Raw genomic sequence first — 21,699 nt, forward strand, 5'->3', positions numbered from 1 at the left:
TGAGCTAACACTAACTTAAGTACTTTGACTTAGTACCTCACTAGACTGAAGACAGGATTAACTCTCCTCTGTGTACTTTTGAATTGAATCAACAAAGGATTGAACACCCTACTTAGTACTAAGTAAGAAGCTAGCAAGGCACTTAGAGAATTCACACCCTCAGATATTCAATCAATTAGGAAACTGAGGACCTTTTTGATGAGAAATTAACCTTCAGAAGGTAGAAGGTGAGAAGTCAATCCAACAGACACTGCCCCCTGGGAAGTGCTAGACAATTTTGGAAACTATGACTGGCCCTGGGAAGAGGGCAAAGGACAAGAAGTTATCATAAAAGGAAGCCCCCAAACATGTGCCTTAGCGCTAGTAAAATCTTGTCTGTGTGGAAAGCTTAAAATGAATTTCCTGAATTTGTCTTCTTTCTCCTTGCGTCCAGGTACTCTACTGCAGAATTCAGTGTTTCTTCTTCCTCCATCCATCACATGCTCTGGTATGCGTAACAGTTGGCTTTTTTGTTATCCAAATCAGAATTGTTCTTAATCTGGATTAATTCCTTTTAAAAAAGAAATTATTTTGTTGCCTGTATTTGTTTCCTTTGAAATTCTATGTATTTTATATATTAAAAAAACCATATTATTCTGAAAAAGGTACCAGAGTTTGCCAGACTATCAAAGGAAACTATGGCACAAAAAATGTTAAGAAACTCTGGTCTGCATGGCCGTTAGTACTCTTGGATAACAAAATTCTCATTCTCCATCCACTTCATCTATATAAATGAAAAAAGCATTTAAGCATTTCCTGTGCCAAGCACTGTGTACCAAAGGCTAGATAAATCTAACAGAAACATAGACAAAAGGGAAAATATAGAGCTAAAATGTTGGAGAAATTAGAGCTTAAAGACGAAGTTTTCTGAATGGTAACACTAAAGAATACACACATTTCTCATAATCATAAGGTAATCTTTATAAAACCATACCATGAGCCAGGGCACAGAGAAATGAAAAATATCAAAAACAAATACTACATGCTACATTATGGACCATAACATATTAAAAAAGTAACCAATACAAAGTACAAATTAAAGAAACAGACCTGAATAGACATTTAACAATAACATATCTCAAATAACAAGTGGGTCAAAGGATGAATCACAGTAATAATAATATGAGAGAGAATAATGATATGACAAAATACCAAAATTTCTGGGAGGCAGTTAAAGTAGTTCTCAGAGGAAAAATTATATCCCTGACAACATACATTAAAAACAGAGAAAAAGATGTTTAGTAAACTGAATATATAATAAAATTACCGTAGAATAACAAAACTAATAACTGGTCATTTAAAAAGACTAATACATTGATAACTTTTTACATCACCAGGTGAAAGGAAAATTAAATTAACAAAATAGAAAATAAATAGCATGAAGTCACAACAAAGAAGAAAAAAATTAAAGGATTTCTCTTTGATACTAAATCTCTGATATAGGCTTCTGCTTTAGCCAAAGGCCCTCTCACGTTAATTATACTCATGAGGTTTTCCTTTGATATTGTGTGACAGAATGTAAGAGATATCTGAAGGTGAAAACCTTCCATATTTGTTATAATCATACTCTTCAGGATGCCTTCTCTGATGTCATTACTCTGTGTTCTAACTGGATACCTGTCCACCTTCATAAGGCTTTTTCTGTCCAATACAAATAAACTCAAGTTTATTTAATTTTGTTTTCTGATTGAAGGACTTTGCATATTGATTTTAGTGAGAGGGTTTTTCACTCTAGTATAAACTATACAGATGTTGAATAAAGTATTCCCCCTAGAGAGGAAGTTTACCATCACTCATTACATTCAGAAGGTTTCTCTTCAGTGTGAGTTTTCTGGTGCCTAGTAAGATCTGCTTTCTGCCTATAGGCCTTCCCACATTCAATACATTTATAAGGTTTGGCTCCAGTATGAATTCTCAAATGTCGAGTAAGTTGTGTTCTCACCCGAAAGGCCTTCCCACATTCAGTACATTTATAAGGTTTGGCTCCAGTATGAATTCTATGGTGTCGAGTAAGCTGTGTTCTCACCCGAAAGGCCTTCCCACATTCAGTACATGCATAAGGCTTCTCTCCAGTGTGAATTCTCTGATGATACATTAATTCGGCACTTTCCCAGAAGGCCTTCCCACATTCATTACACTCATAAGGTTTCTCTCCAGCATGACTTCTATGGTGTCGAATAAGTTCTACCCTCTGGGGGAAGGCCTTTCCACATTCGTGACATTCATAAGGTTTGTCACCAGTATGAATTCGCAAATGTTGACTAAGTGTTGCCCGTCGGGAAAATGCTTTCCCACACTCGTGACATTCATATGGTTTCTCTCCAGTATGAATTCTTTGATGGTAAGTAAGGGCTGAACTGGTGGTAAAAGCCTTCCCACACTCATGACATTCATATGGCTTTTCACCAGTGTGATTTCTTTGATGTAGTGTGAGCTCTGCACTCTGTCGGAAGGTTTTTCCACAATCAAGACATTCATAAGGTTTCTCTCCTGTGTGTATTTTCTGATGTCGAGTAAGTTCTGAGCTCTGGCAGAAAGCCTTCCCACACTCACGACATTTATAAGGTTTCTCTCCATTATGTATTCTCTGATGTTGGGTAAGCTTTCCACTCACACGAAATGCTTTGCCACATTCATTACATTCATAAGGCTTCTCCCCAGTATGAATTCTCTGGTGTCGAGAAAGCTGTTCACTTAGGCGGAAGGTCTTCCCACATTCATTACATTTATAAGGTTTTTCTCCAGTATGAATTCTCTGATGATAAATGAGTTCTGCATTTTGCCAGAAAGCTTTGCCACATTCATGACATTCATAAGGTTTTTCTCCAGTGTGAACTCTCTGGTGTTGGTTAAGCTGTGCAATCAGACGGAAGGCCTTCCCACATTCAGAACATTCGAAAGGTTTTTCTCCAGTGTGAATTCTTCGATGTTGGGTAAGTTGTGAGCTCTGCCAGAAGGCTTTCCCACACTCATGACATTCATAATGTTTCTCCCCAGTGTGAACTCTCTGATGATAACTTAGTCCTGTTCTCTGACGAAAGGCTTTCCCACACTCATGACATTCATACGGTTTTTCTCCAGTGTGAACTTTACGATGATAACTTAGTCCTGTTCTCTGGCGAAAAGCCTTCCCACATTCAGGACAGACATATGGTTTCTCTCCAGTATGGACTCTCTGATGATAAATCAGACCTTTCTTCTCACGGAAAGACTTTCCACATTCATTGCATTCATAAGGTTTTTCTCCAGTATGAATTGTCTGATGGCAAGTAAGATGTGCACTCAAGCGGAAAACCTTGCCACATTCATTACATTCATATGGTTTCTCCCCAGTGTGAATTGTCTGATGACGAATAAGGTGGGCACTCTGGCGGAAGACTTTCCCACATTCATTGCATTCATAAGGTTTCTCCCCAGTATGAATTGTCTGATGTCGAGTAAGTTGTGTGTTAAGGCGGAAAACCTTCCCACATTCATTACACTCATAAGGTTTCTCCCCAGTATGAATTCTCTTGTGTTCAATAAGGTGTATACCCAGAAAGAAAGCTTTCCCACATTCATTACAAATATAGGGTTTCTCTCCAATACGAGTTAATTGATGGGGATTACTGGAGGGGCTATCACTGAAGGCTTCCCCACAGTTATATTCATATGTTTGCTCTGTGGGATATAGTCTATGATATTCAATAAAGTCTAATTTAGAACCAAAGGATTTCCTACCCTCATTATACTTAGAAAATATTTTCTTAGAGCAGATTCTATTATATGAATTTATGTCTGAATATAGACTGACATTCTCTCTGCCTGTAGGACGACCTTGGAGACTCTGTCCTTTACCCACTCTCTGCTGTGGAACAATGACTGGTCCAAGACTGAAGCTTCTGTCATAGGGATTATGCTCCTGGCCTTGTGCTTTACTGGGAGTTTTCCTCAGGATGATTTCTTCTGGCTGAGAATTTCTCTCCTCCTTGCTCTGCTGCCTTTGTAACTCAGCATCACATCCCCAGGACACTCTGAAGTTATAGATCAAGGAACTATTCCATCTCGTGAATCTTTTCTGAGACGATGGTTCCAGAGAAATGTTCAGCTTTGGAGCTGATTCCTGGGTATCAGACCTAATCTTCTGATCTGAAAGAAAGAAAAGTGTAAACATCCCTATATATTCATTGCCTTATCTTTAGATATTTCTTGTATCTCCTCTAGTTGAACCTCAACAGGGAAAACCAATAACAAATACCCTCTTATATTTGCTATAGACATTTATAATTTATGTAATCATTCACAATCACCTTGTGAGATGAGGTCAGTTATTCCAATTTACAAATGAAGAAACTGAAGCTCACTATGACTTGGAGACTTGTCTAGGGTCAAACAACTAATGATTGGCAGAAACAGAACTGGAACTCAAATCTCCATTGCCATAACCAACAGATCCACCCAAGGAACTAAACTGACTATTGAAAAATATTGAAACAAGGCTGAAGAATCAGCAATTATAGACAATGTGAAGAAGATTCTTGAATGGACTTGGGAGACATGGTCTGCCCAAGTCTTCTGCCCTCAGTTTCCTAGCAAAACTAAAATTCTATGATTCTTAATACTCCTTATCCCTACTACATATATTCTTGAGTCTAGGAGGCCAACAAAAGAAGAACAGAGCTTATTAATCCTGCCTCTTTTCCCTCAGGTTCTCCTCTGAAGTTTTCTCTTTCATATATTCTTTAGAAAAGAACTAACACCAAAAACTCATACTTGCTGTCTTAGAATTAATACTGTCAATTCCAAGTCAGAAGAGCAGTGAGGGCTAGGCAACTGGGGTTAAATAACTTGCCTGGGGTCACCCAACTAGGAAGTATCTGAGGCTAGATTTGAACTCAGGACCTCCCATCTCTATCCACTGAGCCAGCTACCTGCCCCTTCCATTTCTTCTTACAAGGTCCAGACTTATGTTATATACACTATTGAGAATCTAGTATTTGATTTTTAAAAAAGGACCAAACTGCAGACAATGTTTTAAGGAAAACAAGTTACTATTAATTTCATTGTAAATGTCTTAGGGGAAGGAAAGAGTTAGGGCCTTTGGGGTCTGAATGCCTGGGTTTTAACCCAACTCTCAGGTTTCTTATCTCACGTGAGCCCCTGGGCAAGTCACACAATGATCTCCCAGAGGCTTCACTTCCTCATGAAGGAGGACTATAAGACGCCTTCTCAGCTCTTGATATCTAATCCTATCACCCCAGAATCAGAGAATTTCAAACTGGCTGGGACCACCCTGGTGAGGAAGAAAAACAGTGTTATCTGACAAAACCCCCTACGTCAGGGACCCTGGGACAATACTCGGCAGTCGTCAACTTTAGTACAAACCTGAAAAAGAATCCTGGCTGTAATAAAGCCCCCAAGTGGCCATGCAGGGTGGGCTGGAAGAGCTCCACGGAGGCAGGGGCAGCCCGTTCCAGGGCAGGAGGACTTGAATGTACAAAAAGGCTGGGCTGTGGGGTGTCAGGACTCACTTACCCGGACAGCCAATCCCTGGCATCCAAGGGGCTTCTCCTCGCTCCAGCTGGTCAATCACATCTGGCTTTGAAGCTGCCAAGCCTGTTCATTGGAAATGAAAAAAGCTGTTGACAGAGTTGACCCGGAATCTATTCCTGTTCTCTGCACTGTCAGGGAAAGGTCCTAGGAAGGGCCACAAGGGAGAGTGATCTCTGCCTTCTGAAGAATGTTTGGTCTGGTGGGCCTGGCAGGTGGGAGGAAAGGGGCCACAGCATGGCCTAAGTTCATTAGCATCACTCCTTAAGAAGGTGCCAAGATTGCATGTTTGGGCACCCTGAGAATTCAAGAGGCAAATCTGGGCCTCAGGGAACTATCACTGGGGAAGGGACAATCTCAGGGGCCACATGATCAAGCCCCTGGCCCCCGGCTTACATTCTCTGAAAGCATGGATTGTCGGCCTTTTTGTATCTGGTGTCCAGCAAAATTCCTTGTACTTAATGAGGGATAATTCAATATTTCTTAAATGGTCGAAAAACCTCCCTAGTCTGTGGTTCTTACCCAAGCAAACCAGGTTATGGTAGTTCTCTAGCATCACTTCCCGGTACAGCTCCTTCTGGGAAGGGTCCAGGCGCCCCCACTCGTCCTGGGAAAAGTTCACAGCCACGTCTCGGAATGTCACTGAGCCCTGAAACACCAGATACGCGTGCTGAAGAAGACACGGGCAGCATGAAGGCCGCGCGGCTTCCAAACCTGTCTCTGCCACTTGCATCCCAAGGTCTGGGGGATGTAGGAGGACAAGCCCTTCTCCTCTCGGGCCCAGGTCCCTCTGTAAGCTAGGCACTAGGCACTAGGCAAGCCCAGAAGTGGCCGTTTCCATCTCCAGACCTAAGATGCGATGGTACTGCACGCCAGGGGCTACCAATGACATTCACGCTTCAGTGGTCCAAGCAACACGCTTAGTGCTACTGGAGGGAATCTGGGATGACACGAGGCTGACTCAGGGCCACTCGCTGAGCTCCCTTCCCCAACACACAGCCCGGGGCTGATGTGAGTCAGCTGACAGAGGACAGACTAGGGACAGTAGGATCTAACATGGACCCTAGGTAGACTGGGGGGCCTTTGGGCAGGGACTATGTAATTCCCCTCTATGCTGCAGTCTCAAGGAGGCTCTACAGCTAGGAGGGAACAGAAGCTACAACTTGTGGTCACAAGAAATAACTCTAAAATGTAAAGGCATGTGTGGATTGACGATAAGGCCGAAATAAAGTGTTTACACATCAGGGAAATCCAGAAGAACTGGGGCTGCATCCTAATGTCAGGAAAAGGAAAGCAAAACCTCACAACACCCAGAGATAAACAGGAATGAAGGAACCAGTGTCACCTCTAATGGTCCATGCACCAACAGTATGTCAGTGTATTGATTTAGAAACTTGAACCCTAGAGACTACGTTTCCCACAATCCCCAAAATTCCATTTTCCTGCAGCCCCACATTTTGTATGATTGTATTTAAGTGGCAGTAATTCCTCCCTCTTCCTCTCTTGGACCTGCGACCGGCTGAAGTCAGGCAGTTCTTTTGTTTTAATTATTATAAAATATAATACTTAGTTATTGATTATTAATTTAAAAACCCACATTTTTGGCTTACCACAAAGTGATTAGAAATTCTCAAAAAAATTTTGAGCAGATAGCCTTACAGTAAAGATAATAAGTTTGCCTGGTCACTGCCAACCACGAGGGTCTGGTGGCAGGGTGTGCCTGAGCTCCTGCCTCTGTCTGTTGTTTCTCCTGCCCATCTGCTTGGCCAGCATTCATTACCACTCTCCACCCAGCTTGGAGCAAGACCTGCCACAAGAGCCTGCCTATCCCAGCCATTTTTTTCCACACAGGGTGATGCATAAAAATCTTTCTACCCCAATCCCTTTCCACACTCCACGTGTTTTTCTAGCCTGCCATAGCCATTTTTCAGCATGGAGAAAAGAACCCCACACCACCTAATTTTCAAGCTGATTTTTTAAAGCTGATCCTGGACTCCTAGTTTAGAAGGCTGTTACTAAAGGTTTTTCAGGTGGTCATGTACAGGGACCTGGGACTGGAGCTGGGAAGATCTGAATTCAGGCACTTCCTAGTTCTGTGGCTCCCCTTTACCTTCCATATCTGTAAAATAGGAGTCCTGACAGTACCCACCTCACAACTATTGTGAGGATCAAAGGAGACAGCATTTGTCAAGGGCTGAGCATAGTGCGTGTCACACAGTGTACAAATGGAGATTTGAACCCCGGACTTCAATCCCCAGAAGTCCTTGCTCTAGTTCCCAAGATGCTTTGTAACCTCACTGAATTCCCACCTGGGTCGAAAACAAATTATTATTTAAAGGAACTCTCCACCTACTGGGCTCTCTTCCTACTTCCATTTCAGAGCACACTCAGCTCTCTACCTAGCAGGCAAGATGTGAGTGGTTGTGAATGGGCTCTCTGGTCCTAGACACATGTTTTCTTATTCTGTATTTTCTTTAATTCTTAACTTTTAATAAACCTCATAAAATATAATACTTCTAGCAGAGAAACTAATTTTAACTGCTACAGTTTTGGCCTACCACGTCGGAAAAACGAAATACTCTTAATCTTCTGATTCTTTTCTTTACTGATCTTTAGTTCAGCCTTTAATAGCTACTGCCTAGAAATTTTTTTTAAGCCACGTTTCTCTGGCCAAGGTTTTTTACCCTCGCAAAGCTGTTGCTGCTCCAGCTTGTTCTAGCCATTAGATAGCTTGGCTCGGCTGCTTCTGCTTGCCTGCCTGTGTTCCTGCCTCTGCTCCAGACCTGTTTGCTGTTTGACCCAGACACCTGCCCGTCCTTCCTGGCCAGCTCGGCTCAGCTCCTGTTCCCAGCATCCTGACCTGTTTTGACCCAGATCTGGATCACTTGGTAACCCACCTCCCCCTGGCTCAGCAAACTCTAGCCTCTGCAGACCACTCATCACCTCAGGCCCAGGTCTCATTTCTCCTAGTTGGTAAAGATGGGGAGGTAATTTCCCCTTAGGCTAAGATTAGCCTCCATGTGGACTGGGGGAGGGGGGTCATAGAAGGGGAGAAAGAAAGGGAGAGAAGAAAGACTTTTCCAAACAGGAACTTACAAGCAATGGGCTATTTAAAAGAATATCTTTTGACTGCTCTGGTAATTTCATTGGTTTCACCTGCATGCCAGGGAAAAAATTCAGCTTCCTGCAACTCTTTAGCTGACTTTGGGGAGGCAGCTGGATGGCTCAGTGGACTGAGAGCCAGGCCTAGAGATGGGAGGTCCTCAGTTGAAATCTGGCCTCAGATACTTCCCAGCTGTGTAGCCCTGGATGGGTCGCTTAAACCCCATTGCTTAACCATTATCAATCTGCCTTCTGAAAATAGGCATCTAAATGGATAAAAACCCAAGGAACTTTAAAGAGACTGGAGGTTATATTTTTAAGGCATTTCAGTCTCCAATGTTTTATAAAAATCTCTGTATTCTATTGCATTTTACTGTTTGTTTTGTTTATGGTTTAACTTTGTGATTTTAAGTTCATATGTTACTGCATTCAATGCTATTCTGTTACACTGAATCATTTTAATGTACTGAGTTTTAACTATTGTTATATTCTGTACTGTTGCTTTCCCCCTATAACTATACTGAACAAACATTATTGAGTAAGCCCATATTTAAAAACAGCTTTTCTATTTTGACTTTGTAAATTGTCACATAGAGGATAGATGGACTCCATCAGAAAAATTGCTATAACAACCTTTGGAAAAATTTACTGTGCTAAATATCTCAATTGAGTTTAAGGGTTTTTTAGACATGATTTTTAGAATTTTCTTAACAATCTCTAGTCATTTTTGCCTGCCCCTAACATGAGGTATAAGGCCCATTCTAGTAGCTGAAGTGAAATACAATTATAACCCCAACCTTCCTGCATTTCTAAATATGTGAATGGAAGTTGGGCAGTTAATCTCAGGGCATTTGTACCCCTAAAAAGCCTCCAAAAAAGGAGCATCACACATTTATACTCTTCAGCTCACTACTTTACTTCCACCAGAATGATATCTAGATTTCTTGATGATGTTCTTAACCCAAAATAAGTTTTACTCTGTTTAAATTCCAAGGTTGAAAAGATCGAAAGATTTGCTACGTTTGTAAAAATTGTGACAAATAACCATTGGTTATGGGCTTAAAAAAAAAAAGACAAAAAACCATCGGTTTTTAAAAAATGCCATATAGCAATTTATGTGAAATATGATAGTGTGTTTGTTTGCTATTGTAATTAACTGGGCTATTGAGAATTTGGGGGATATTGATATCTACATATTTGTAATTCTGTTCTTTATTAAAAAAAAAAAAAACAACCCTTGTAACATTCATTTGCTTGCACTCACAGGATCATGGCCAGATATGAAGAGGAAATGGATCTCATTTTTGGTGAGAAAGCCTTGCATTCTATATTTTTTTAGCTGACACAGAGTGTCAATGATTATAAGCTACATTTTTATTTTAAAAACTCTTTTATTATATTTTTCTTGCATGTGCAATATACTATTTCAGTTTTTTATTTTCTCTTCTTTTTTATATTTGAAGCACATGTCACCACTATTAAGATTTTCTTTAATTTTTTGATTTAGCAGTAATATAAGTTTAAAATACATTTGCTATAATGTGAATGCATGCCCCAAAAGCTAGAGACTATAAAAATGATGCCATTAATTGTTTAAAAAATTTATGGGACTCTACTTAATAATTCTGTCTGATTCCAGGACAAGATATACACAAAAGAGCCATTGCATAGGGACAAAGATAAACCAATTCAGGACGGATTGATGCACTTCCAAGTCAATACAAAGGTCTTGAACCTAGTGTGAAGACTTGAGGTTGCTATGTTTAATACTTGTTATGACATAGGCCTTCCTTGTGTATCCACACTCTTCATGAAAATACTTACAGATGAGTATCCCAAACCTTGGCTCCTACCTGGCTCCTATAATTTGGTCCCTTTTTCTATCTTTCATAGTGTGGTAACTTTCTGTAGTCCTGGCTCCTGATTGGGTAAATGCATCATTGCTTAGATCATTTTATTGGGCCCTGATTTGAGGACCTGTTATAGATTTATTTTTCCTTTACTTAGAATTTTTACACATAAGACTTTGATAGTCTATTTTCATCCAGTAATTTTTTAAATTGGATTTTTCTGATGTCTTTTTAATTCCTCTTGCCAATAGATTCATATACCTCATAACTCAGCCATGCATTCCTAAGTGATCCTGTATTTTTTCAATCACCCTCAAGACAGGGAAATGTAAAAAATATTATTATTTTAAATTGCAAAGTTTAAATTCCTTTTAAGAAGAATTTTAGGTAAAGAAAGATGCTACCTCTCCGAATCCAGGAATTGAACTGTTGGAGAAGACACCATGAAGAAACCTCCAGACCACAAGCTGCACAAGAAGATCGAGAATGAACTTGGGTGTGGTTGATTGAACATTTATTTGTATGTATACTTTCATGTCAAAGGGGACTGCCTCCTAACTGGTTTTTTGTCAATGCGTCTAGGAATTATTGGGGTTTTTTTTTCTCTTATCCTCAAATTATTGTAATCCTTAAGTTGATTATGTTTTCATGATCCTTTTGGGGAAAATTTTTTTTTTCACAACAAGGATCAGATGTGGAAATGTAAAAATGGAGATTTGAACCCCAGACTTCAATCCACAGAAGTCCTTACTCTAGTTCCCAAGATGCTTTGTAACCTCACCTGAATTCCCACCTGGGCCGAGAACAAATTATTATTTAAAGGAGCTCTCCACCTACTGGGATTTCTTTCTACTTCCGTTTTGGAGCACACGTGGCTCTCTACCTAGCAGGCAAGATGTGAGTGGTTGTGAATAGGTTCTCTGGGCCTAGACACATGCTTTCTTATTCTGTATTTTCTTTAATTCTTAACCTTTAATAAAGCTCATAAAATATAATAATTCTAGCAGAGAAACTCATTTTTACCGGCAACAGTTTGGCAAACTTTAATCTTAACAACTGTAGGTGCTTAATAAATGTTTCATCCTTTCCCCGACTTCATAAAACAAAACTTTGCAAAATTGCAAAAAACCTCCAGTAACACAAATGTAAGAAATTTTAATGTTCACATTCTCAGAGAAAACTCATGGTTTCTTCTTAATGGGAACATTAAAGAATATACAGGGGGCAGCTGGGTGGCTCAGTGGATGGAGAACTAGGCCTAGAAATGAGAGGTCCTGGGTTCACATCTAGCCTCAGACACTTCCTAGCTATGTGACCCTGTGCAAGTCACTTGACCCCCATTGCCTAGTCCTGACTACTCTTCTGCCTTGGAACCAATACACAGTATTGATTCCAAGATGGAAGGGAAGGGTTTAAAAAAAAAAAAAAGAATATACCTATTTCTCGATTCTACATAGGAACTCAAAAAAGGCCTGCCAATGGGCAAAGAGCAATTATAAACAAATGTTTAAAAAATATTAAAATGGCAATGAATAGAGAAGCCCACTTATTCTATAGGATGTGATAGAATGTTGGAGGCAGAAGAGCTTTTAGTTTAAGCTGTCCTCAACTTAGAATTCCTCTCTTATAACATCCCTGAAAATTAGTCGTCCAACCTTAGCAATTTCCTATTGGCCAGTGGGACTCCCTGTTTTTTTGATAGTTCTAGTTAGCATTGAGGTGGCATAGTGGAGAGAATGCAGAGCCTAAAGTCAAGAAGATATACCTTCCTGAGTTCAAATCTGTCCTTAGACACTTCCTGGCTGTGTGACCCCAGGCATCTCACTTTACCCTATTTGCCTCAATTTCCTCATTTATAAAATATGCTGGAGAAGGAAATGGCAAATCACTCCAGTATCTCTGCTGAGAAAACTCCAAATGGGCACATGAAGAGTCAGACATGATTGAAAGTACTGAACAACAAGAAAGATTACGAAGAGAAATTCCCCTAGAAGAAGGCTAAAACCAAAGCAAAGCAAAGCAAATACAATACCGTTTCAGTGCATGAACTCTTCAAATACTCAGAGAGGTACATAGGCCATCACTGAAAATGGGCTGTAGCCTACTTACACCAGTCATTGTATTTCCATTGCCCTTTGGGACAGTTCCAAATCTGAATGTGCAAAGAGGACAATTTGGGCTTGATGTCAAGGAAAACTTCCTGACAATTGAAGCTGACCCAAAGTTGAGCCGGTGACCTTAGGACGTCGTAGGTTCTCTTTCCCTGGACATCTTCCTGAAGGAGGTGGGATGTTACTCACTGGATATGGTGGAATCCTGCCTCTCTGCCCAATGGCTGTCTTGGTGTCACACATTCCAAGTCGTGTGCTTGGGCTAGGAACACAATGACAAAGGAGGCACAGTCCCTGCCCTCAGGAAGCCTCCATTCTACCATGGGAACCATATGTACATAGAAAAGCTTTTTCTGCCTCCACTGATTTAAATGGGTGATTTTGGTTGTTCTTGTTCACATAATCAGTTCCAATTCTAGCTTTCCTAACACGGATCCAGCACTGAGTTCCTGGAATAAAGCCAACACAGTCACAGTGTGGCTTTCTGATATGCGGCTGCCGTCTCCTTGCTAACATTTCCTTTACAATTTTTGCATCAAAATTGGTTAGTCGTAATTAATCTCCCGTCGTCAAAATCCTTACCGTCATCTGTCCTCTACACAACTTGCCAGTGATATTCCTGAAGCACAAGTCTGATCCTGCTCCTACAGTTCCCTTCATTCCCTATTTCATACTCTACGATAAAATGAAAATCCTGGTTCTTCTAAGTCCAGCTCCAGCCTACGTTTCCGTCTATAGTACATCATTCACCTCTATCCAGTCTAGCCTGGCTGCTCTTCAGCTAGGACAAAGCATCTCATTCCCCTGGCTTTGCTTCTTCATTGCTGGACGGCATTCTCTCTCTCCGCCTTTCCCTCGTAATCCTTCATTTCATTTCAGTGCCACCCCGTACATGAGGCCTGTACGGATTCTCCCAGAATCTTTCTCCTCTCACCCCCATCCCATTTGTTTTATATTGACTGTGTGTATGTTTCCCCTGATAGAATGTAAGCTCTTTGAGGGCAGGGGCCATTCTCTTTGTAGTCCCAGTGCCTGGTACATAGTAGACATTTGATAAATGCTTATTGATCAAATGATGACTAACGTTTATTCAGCTACTATTTGCCAGGTTCTCTACCAAGCCCTGGCGTTTGATATTGCTCTCTGGTTTTCTTTCTCCAGTCAATCAATGAACCTTTGCTAAATGCCTACTCAGTGATAGGAGTCCTACTAAACCCTGTTGATAGAAAGAGACAACAGTCCTTGCCCTCCAGTTTACAATCTAAAGAGACAAGAAAGCCCCATGGAGGACAGAAAGGAAATCAGGAAAAGAGGAAGGCTCTAGAGTTCAGAGGACGGGGAAAGGCTTCCCGGAGAAGGTGCCCACGACCACCCACTCCCTAAGTCGGCTTCCCAGAAGGGACAGGCCTGATTGTCCAGAGTCATAAAGTGACTTTCCGTCCTGGCAGGGACTGGCATCCCAGTGGTGCTCAAACCTGCACATGCTTAAGCCAAGTTGTTTCTGCACAAAGTACTCTAAATGGGATATTTATATATCTGTATACGTCACTGCCTGATGCTTACTGAACCCATCAATGGGAAAAAAGGCACTCAAGGACCTCATCTATACGTTTTGGTAAGGGAGCCAGCCGGCAGCAGAGCGTGCATGCCACCAGGCCGCAGCGACGCCCATTCCACTTCAGCAGCAATCGCTGCCTTCCCGAAGGGTCTTCCTTCCTGTCTCTTTAGGTGTTTCCCCCTCAAAGTGACCAGCGCGTTTTCAACCCGAGTGCGCCTACGGGGGCAGCAGCTCCCTTCCGTGAGGCGAGCTCTCGGCTCTCCTCTCGAGCGGAGCCTCACAGAGACGGATCTCAAATCCTGACCAAGGAAGCTGTGAAGCTGTTTCTTCGCTCTTTTTCACTTTACGTGCCTTTTAGGCTGTTGATTTGTAGTTTTCATGGGCGCTTCCCGGCTAGAGGAAATGGCTAAGAATTCGGGGGAGGCCCGAAGTCTCTGCACGTACGGAGAGTCGGTGCCAAACCCAAGACGTGTGGTGAAGATGCAGCCGTCCCTGAAGACGAGGCTGAGGGAGCCCGGCGACCCCCAGAGAACACCTCAGCGACAGGCAGCTGGGCAGTGCCGGCACCACAAAGCAGGCTTTGCAGCGACCTGCACGGTCGTGGGCTTGCCGAGAGCCGTTCTGACGTGCTTCGGCCTTCCTGCGCACATATGTCAAAGCTACGCCAAGCGCTTGTCTTCTCCCCGAGGGGGACAATCTGGACGGCACAAGTCCAAGAAGTCAGGGCTCTACGTTGTTTTTACAGGTCACATAGAAAAGATGTTTGGGGAAGAGCGAGGGGCCGCGGTTTGTGGAGAAATGCTTCACGGACGCGCTCCCTCGGCAAAGCTTTCGGTCCAAGTCGTGCCTTCTGGCTGGTTAGTAAGTGCAGACAGAGCAGCTGCGAGTAGATAAAGGCCCACCGAACACCCTGAACTCGGGACCGGCGTGTGAGCTGCAAACTGCCTGCCCCGGATGCTGCGCCGTTCTAAGATCTCTGTGCATCCCTCACAGCTTGAAGCTCGGCCCGTGTGCAGGGAGACTGAACAGAGGAGAGAACACCATGGGCGAGCCCACTGCCTACCTAGGCAGGGTGCTGAAGAGGGGGAGAACTTGTGGGCCCGGATTCAAATGCTGCCTCTGGTCCTCAGTCTCCTCCTCTGAAATGAGGGCAGGCCCAGAGGGCCCATACAAGTCGGCCCCCCAGATTGAAATCAAGGGCCTTGTGCCTCCCCAGACAGCTTTCTTCTTTTGCCAAATGCTCTCTTGGGCCTTTCCAGCTCTGCCCGGAAGGCCATGATGCCACGTCACTGCTGGGGAGGCAGCCAAGTGTTTGCCCTCCAAGGACCCAACGCCGTGTCAGGCAGAAGGAAAGAGTCACTTACCTGGGGGGTTGTGGCTGCCAGGAACAGGAGGGCCATTCCCGGCCTTGCCAGGAGCCTCCTTCACCCGGGGGACAGGCAGGGCTGAGGAGGGAAAGAGCAGATCAAGGAGTGGTTGGTCTCTCTGCTGAGGCCCCGACATGCTCAGTGAATGCCCAGAAAGTGCCCACCACCAGGATAGAAATGGCAGCTCAGGACTAATGGGGGAAACCAGGGACACACAGAGATGTACACAGACAGTCACTGACACACAATCACAAGTCACTGACACAATCACACACAATCACAAAGACACAGTCACTGACACACACACAGTCACTGACACACAATCACAAGTCACTGATACAATCACACACAATCACAAAGACACAGTTACTGACACACAGTCACTGACACAGTCACTGACACAATCACAAGTCACTGACACAATCACACACAATCACAAAGACACAGTCACTGACACACACACAGTCACTGACACACAATCACAAGTCACTGACACAATCACACACAATCACAAAGACACAGTCACTGACACACACACAGTCACTTACACAATCACACACAATCACAAAGACAGTCACTGACACACAGTCACTGACACACAATCACAAAGACACAGTCACTGACACACAGTCACTGACACACAGTCACTGACACACAATCACAAAGACACAGTCACTGACACACAATCACAAGTTACTGACACAATCACAAACAATCACAAAGACACAGTCACTGACACAGTTACTGACACACACACAGTCACTGACACAATCACAAAGACACAGACACTGACACAGTCACTGACACACACACAGTCACTGACACACAATCACAAGTCACTGACACACACTGACACACAGTCACTGACACAATCACAAGTCACTTACACAATCACACACAATCACAAAGACACAGACACTGACACACAATCACAAAGACACAGACACTGACACACAGTCACTGACACACACACACAGCCACTGACACACAACCACAAAGATAGTCACTGACACACCACCACACACAGACAGCCACCGACACACAGTCACTGACACACACACCGTCACTGACATACAACCACACAGTCACTGACACACAACCATACAGTCACCGACACACAACCATACAGTCACCGACACACAACCACACAGACACAGTCACTGACACAATCACACAACCACACAGACACAGTCACTGACACAATCACACAATCACAAAGACACAGTCACTGACACAATCACACAATCACAAAGACACAGTCACTGACACAATCACACACAATCACAAAGACAGTCACTGACAATCACACACACAGTCACACAGTCACAATCAGAAGTCACTGACACAATCACACACAATCACAAAGACACAGTCACTGACACAATCACACACAATCACAAAGACACAGTCACTGACACAATCACACAATCACACAGACACAGTCACTGACACAATCACACACAACCACACAGACACAGTCACTGACACACACACAGTCACTGACACACAATCACAAGTCACTGACAATCACACACAATCACACACAAGTCACTGACACAATCACAAGTCACTGACACAATCACACAAATCACAAAGACAGTCACTGACACAGTCACTGACACACCACCACACACAGACAGCCACTGACACACAATCACACACACAGTCACACAGTCACTGACACACACACAGTCACTGACACACAACCATACAGTCACTGACACACAACCACACAGTCACTGACACAATCACACACAACCACAAAGACAGTCACTGACACAATCACACACAATCACAAAGACACAGTCACTGACACACACAGTCACTTACACAATCACACACAATCACAAAGACAGTCACTGACACACAGTCACTGACACACAATCACAAAGACACAGTCACTGACACAGTCACTGACACACAGTCACTGATACACAATCACAAAGACACAGTCACTGACACACCACCACACACAGCCACCGACAGTCACACACACAGTCACATAGTCACTGACACACACACAGCCACTGACATACAACCACACAGTCACTGACACACAATCACAAGTTACTGACACAATCACAAACAATCACAAAGACACAGTCACTGACAGTTACTGACACACACACAGTCACTGACACAATCACAAAGACACAGACACTGACACAGTCACTGACACACACACAGTCACTGACACACAATCACAAGTCACTGACACACACTGACACACAGTCACTGACACAATCACAAGTCACTTACACAATCACACACAATCACAAAGACACAGACACTGACACACAATCACAGACACAGACACTGACACACAGTCACTGACACACACACAGCCACTGACACACAACCACAAAGATAGTCACTGACACACCACCACACACAGACAGCCACCGACACACAGTCACTGACACACACACCGTCACTGACATACAACCACACAGTCACTGACACACAACCATACAGTCACCGACACACAACCACACAGACACAGTCACTGACACAATCACACAACCACACAGACACAGTCACTGACACAATCACACAATCACAAAGACACAGTCACTGACACAATCACACAATCACAAAGACACAGTCACTGACACAATCACACACAACCACAAAGACAGTCACTGACAATCACACACACAGTCACACAGTCACAATCAGAAGTCACTGACACAATCACACACAATCACAAAGACACAGTCACTGACACAATCACACACAATCACAAAGACACAGTCACTGACACAATCACACAATCACACAGACAGTCACTGACACAATCACACAATCACACAGACACAGTCACTGACACAATCACACACAACCACACAGACACAGTCACTGACACACACACAGTCACTGACACACAATCACAAGTCACTGACAATCACACACAATCACACACAAGTCACTGACACAATCACAAGTCACTGACACAATCACACAAATCACAAAGACAGTCACTGACACACAGTCACTGACACACCACCACACACAGACAGCCACTGACACACAATCACACACACAGTCACACAGTCACTGACACACACACAGTCACTGACACACAACCATACAGTCACTGACACACAACCACACAGACAGCCACTGACACAATCACAATCACAAAGACACAGTCACTGACACACAATCACACACACAACCACACAGTCACTCTCACACACACACAGTCCCAATGACCAAAATGGCGGCACAAGTCAGAGCCCGGTACCAGAGGCTGGGGAGGGAGGCCGCAGATCTGGGCTGGCCGGGAGGGGGGGGGGCAGTGTTTGATGCTGGGGTGCACTGGAGTGACGGAAGCCCAGGATGGGGGAGGAGCATGAACTCCTCTTTGGACGGGGCCAGTTGAAGATGTCGGAAAGCCCTCGGACCCAGGCGATGGGGCGGGGAGGGCAGGGAAGGAGGGGGTGAGGCTGGCTGGGGCTGCAGCTGCGGGGAAGGAGGGGAGGCAGGGCAGGGCAGGCCCATAAGGTCAAGGAGAAGGCGAGACCGAGGGTCAGATAAAGGAGGGAGCTTAGCCAGGAGGAGCCGGCCCGGGATTGTGAGAGCACAGAAGAGCTGAGCAGGAGGATGGTGGAGGCAGGGAAGGGGCAGCTGCGGCTCCAGGATGGAGCCGGGAGGTCCTGGGTTCCAATGCGGCTTCAGACCCTTCATGGGGGGGGGGGGGAGTGCCCTGGCCCCACTGAGCACCAAACACACCCGCCGGCACTTTCTGCCCAATGGGGGTTAGGTGACTTGGCCAGGGTCACCAGGCCTTCCCCCCGGCAGCCCAGAACAATCTACTGAAGAGTGAGAGCTGGGTGGGCCGACAAAAAGGTCCATCCAGAAGGGGGGAGGGGCTGGAGGGAAGAGGGGCCGGGAACTCCGGGAGCCCCGGGGTTTACCGAGCAGGGAGGACAGGACGGAGGGGTGCCCCAACAGTGGCGGGAGCGCCGCCGGGTGGACCGCTGGGCCCTCGTTCGGTTCGGGGGCGGGTCTCGGCTAGAACAGGAGGACGCTGGGAGGGCGGACGGGGCGGCCTGGAGACTCTCAGGAGCAGGGTGTGGGGGGCAGCGGGAGAGGAGGAGCTCCCGAGGCTGAGGGTCCGGGTGCGAGATGACAGTAGGGTCTGGGAGAGGGTTAAGGAGAGGCGCCCGGCGAGGCGGAGGTCAGGGGCGCGGGGGCCCCGAGGGTCCGGGCCGACACTCACCCGGAGGACCCTCCTAAGAGGAGTTCCGTAGCAGGCCCGGGGAGCCCGAACAGCGACCGGAAATGACGCAAAAGGCGGCGCCCTTCGGCCCCGCCTCCCTCTAACCCCGCCCAGACCCGTTTCCGGACTTTACAGAGCAACCCCTCATGGGAAATGAAGTCCAGCGAGCAGAGGGTCCCAACTCCGCCCCAAGAGGCCCTGCTCCCTGGGGAGCTCTGCCTGCAGCCTTGGAGCGCCAAGGATCCCCTGCCCAGGGCAAGCACTGACTAAACTCCGCAGAGGCTGAGGCGAGAGGCTGCCGGGCTTGTTGGGCACTTCCTGGCCCAGAATGGAGGGGGGGATCTTCACGCGCCCTCCGCTATCTCTGCCCGGGAGGCGCGGCAGCTCCCCAATACGGCTCTCCCTTCTCACTTCAGTCCTGGGCCGGGGCCTACCCGCGGCCGTCCTCCCAAGGCTGGGGTGCAGGAAAGGGCCTGGACCAGAGGACCGCCGTGCCCCTCCCTGGCGCTCCTCCTGGTCTCCCCAAGCCACCCAGGGGCTTGAAGGCCTCCCAGAAGTGCCTGGTCCCACAAGGGGGCGCCCCTCTGCTTCTTTCCCCAAACAGCCACTCTTCCGGAAGCCCCCCAGGCATCCACGATCCCCCTCCCCCAGTCACCTGCGGCCACAGATTTCTCTCTAAAAGTTCTGTTTTAAAACCTTTACCTTCCGTTTCCCTATCAGTTCTAGGCTATAAAAGCAACAAGGGCTAACCAAGTGACTTCTATCTAGAAGTGAGGCTACATTCGAACACAGCATCTTCTCGCCCCAGCCCTGGCTTTTTATGCTCTGAGCCACCTAGCAGTCCCCACAGATTTCGAGGATGATACTGACCACTTAACCATTATAAATTTTTTTCTGAAAGGATGTGGTCCTTCTTTTAGACCCAAGATGGTGAACCTATGGCACACGTGCCAGAAAAGGCATGGAGAGCCCTCTCTGTGGAGTGCCATCCCTGCCCCAGAGTTCATTACTAGAAAGGCAGAAGGATTCCAGTTGAGCTTCTTCCTTCCCCACCTCTGCAAGTTTAAGGACATTTTCTCACTTGACCCACCCCTCCGCCCAGTAGCCCAATGGGAGCACTTGCTCCTCCTGTCTGGGATAAAGTGGGCTGGTCACAGGCGGCAAAGCTGTAGGGAAGGGTATGCTTGGGCCACTTCCTTCCCTAACTCTAACCTTAACCCCGAGGACATTTTTTTCACTCCACTGGCCCCTCTGCCCAGCAGCTCAGAGGGAGCATTTTCCTCCATCTGGGATAGGGTGGGGGTGGGGTGTCACGGTACTTGGTCTTTAAAAGGTTTGCCATCACTGATTTAGGCCAACAGATTTAAGGAAAATACCTTAAAATCGGCAAAGATCAAGGTGTTTTCTGTGCAGGTTAGGCAGAAGGTAAAAGGAGACTGGTGGCAGGGGGCAACTTTCCATTGAGTTCATCAGGGTTGAGGTATTACAGAGAGCTGTTGGCCAGGTTGTTTATCCACAAATCTAGGGAGACTCTGCCCTGGAAAACCAGCCATTTAGTAAGTGCACATATCAGGTATAGGTGAAACCTTTTTTAGGCAGTGTGGAAGAGAAATACTGAAGGAAATACAAGGACTGAATCTCCAACTGCTCAGCTCCTTTTCTTAGCTGGAGATTCCATTCCCATCCTCTGTTGGCAGCCAGAGTTCTATCTCCTTTTTGCATGAGATAACACTGCAAATGCAGTCCTTGTATTTCTTTCAGTAACTCTCTTTTCCACAGTAGGAAATTTGATAAATAACAAAAATCAGAACACTCATTAAACAGCAGCTTTCCCAAGGGCATCATGCTGGAATGGAAGCCAGGCCAACTTGAGCTTGAGTCTCACCGCTGACACACTCAGTCTAGAGGAACCCAGTCA

The 21,699-nt window shown here is 45.2% G+C and overlaps 1 protein-coding gene across 3 annotated transcripts; it reads right to left on the reverse strand.

Moving 5' to 3' along the window:
* Positions 1-935: 935 nt before the first annotated feature.
* Positions 936-19,873, reverse strand: LOC100014897 (zinc finger protein 420-like). Of its 3 annotated transcripts, none has more exons than XM_056821212.1 (6): positions 19,782-19,873; positions 15,554-15,634; positions 10,925-10,987; positions 6,091-6,217; positions 5,554-5,634; positions 936-4,167 (listed from the first exon to the last, which is right to left on the reverse strand). In XM_056821212.1, the coding sequence occupies exons 2-6, from the start codon at positions 15,587-15,589 to the stop codon at positions 1,829-1,831; spliced, it is 2,646 nt and encodes an 881-aa protein (XP_056677190.1). In that variant the 5' UTR covers positions 15,590-15,634; positions 19,782-19,873; the 3' UTR covers positions 936-1,828. The 3 variants fall into 3 exon arrangements, with proteins under 3 accessions (XP_056677190.1, XP_056677191.1, XP_007490185.1); XM_056821213.1 differs by lacking the exon at positions 19,782-19,873 and adding an exon at positions 19,477-19,771; XM_007490123.3 differs by lacking the exon at positions 10,925-10,987.
* Positions 19,874-21,699: the final 1,826 nt, after the last annotated feature.

This window comes from Monodelphis domestica, chromosome 3 (genome assembly GCF_027887165.1).
Source record: "Monodelphis domestica isolate mMonDom1 chromosome 3, mMonDom1.pri, whole genome shotgun sequence".
Lineage (NCBI taxonomy): Eukaryota > Metazoa > Chordata > Mammalia > Didelphimorphia > Didelphidae > Monodelphis > Monodelphis domestica.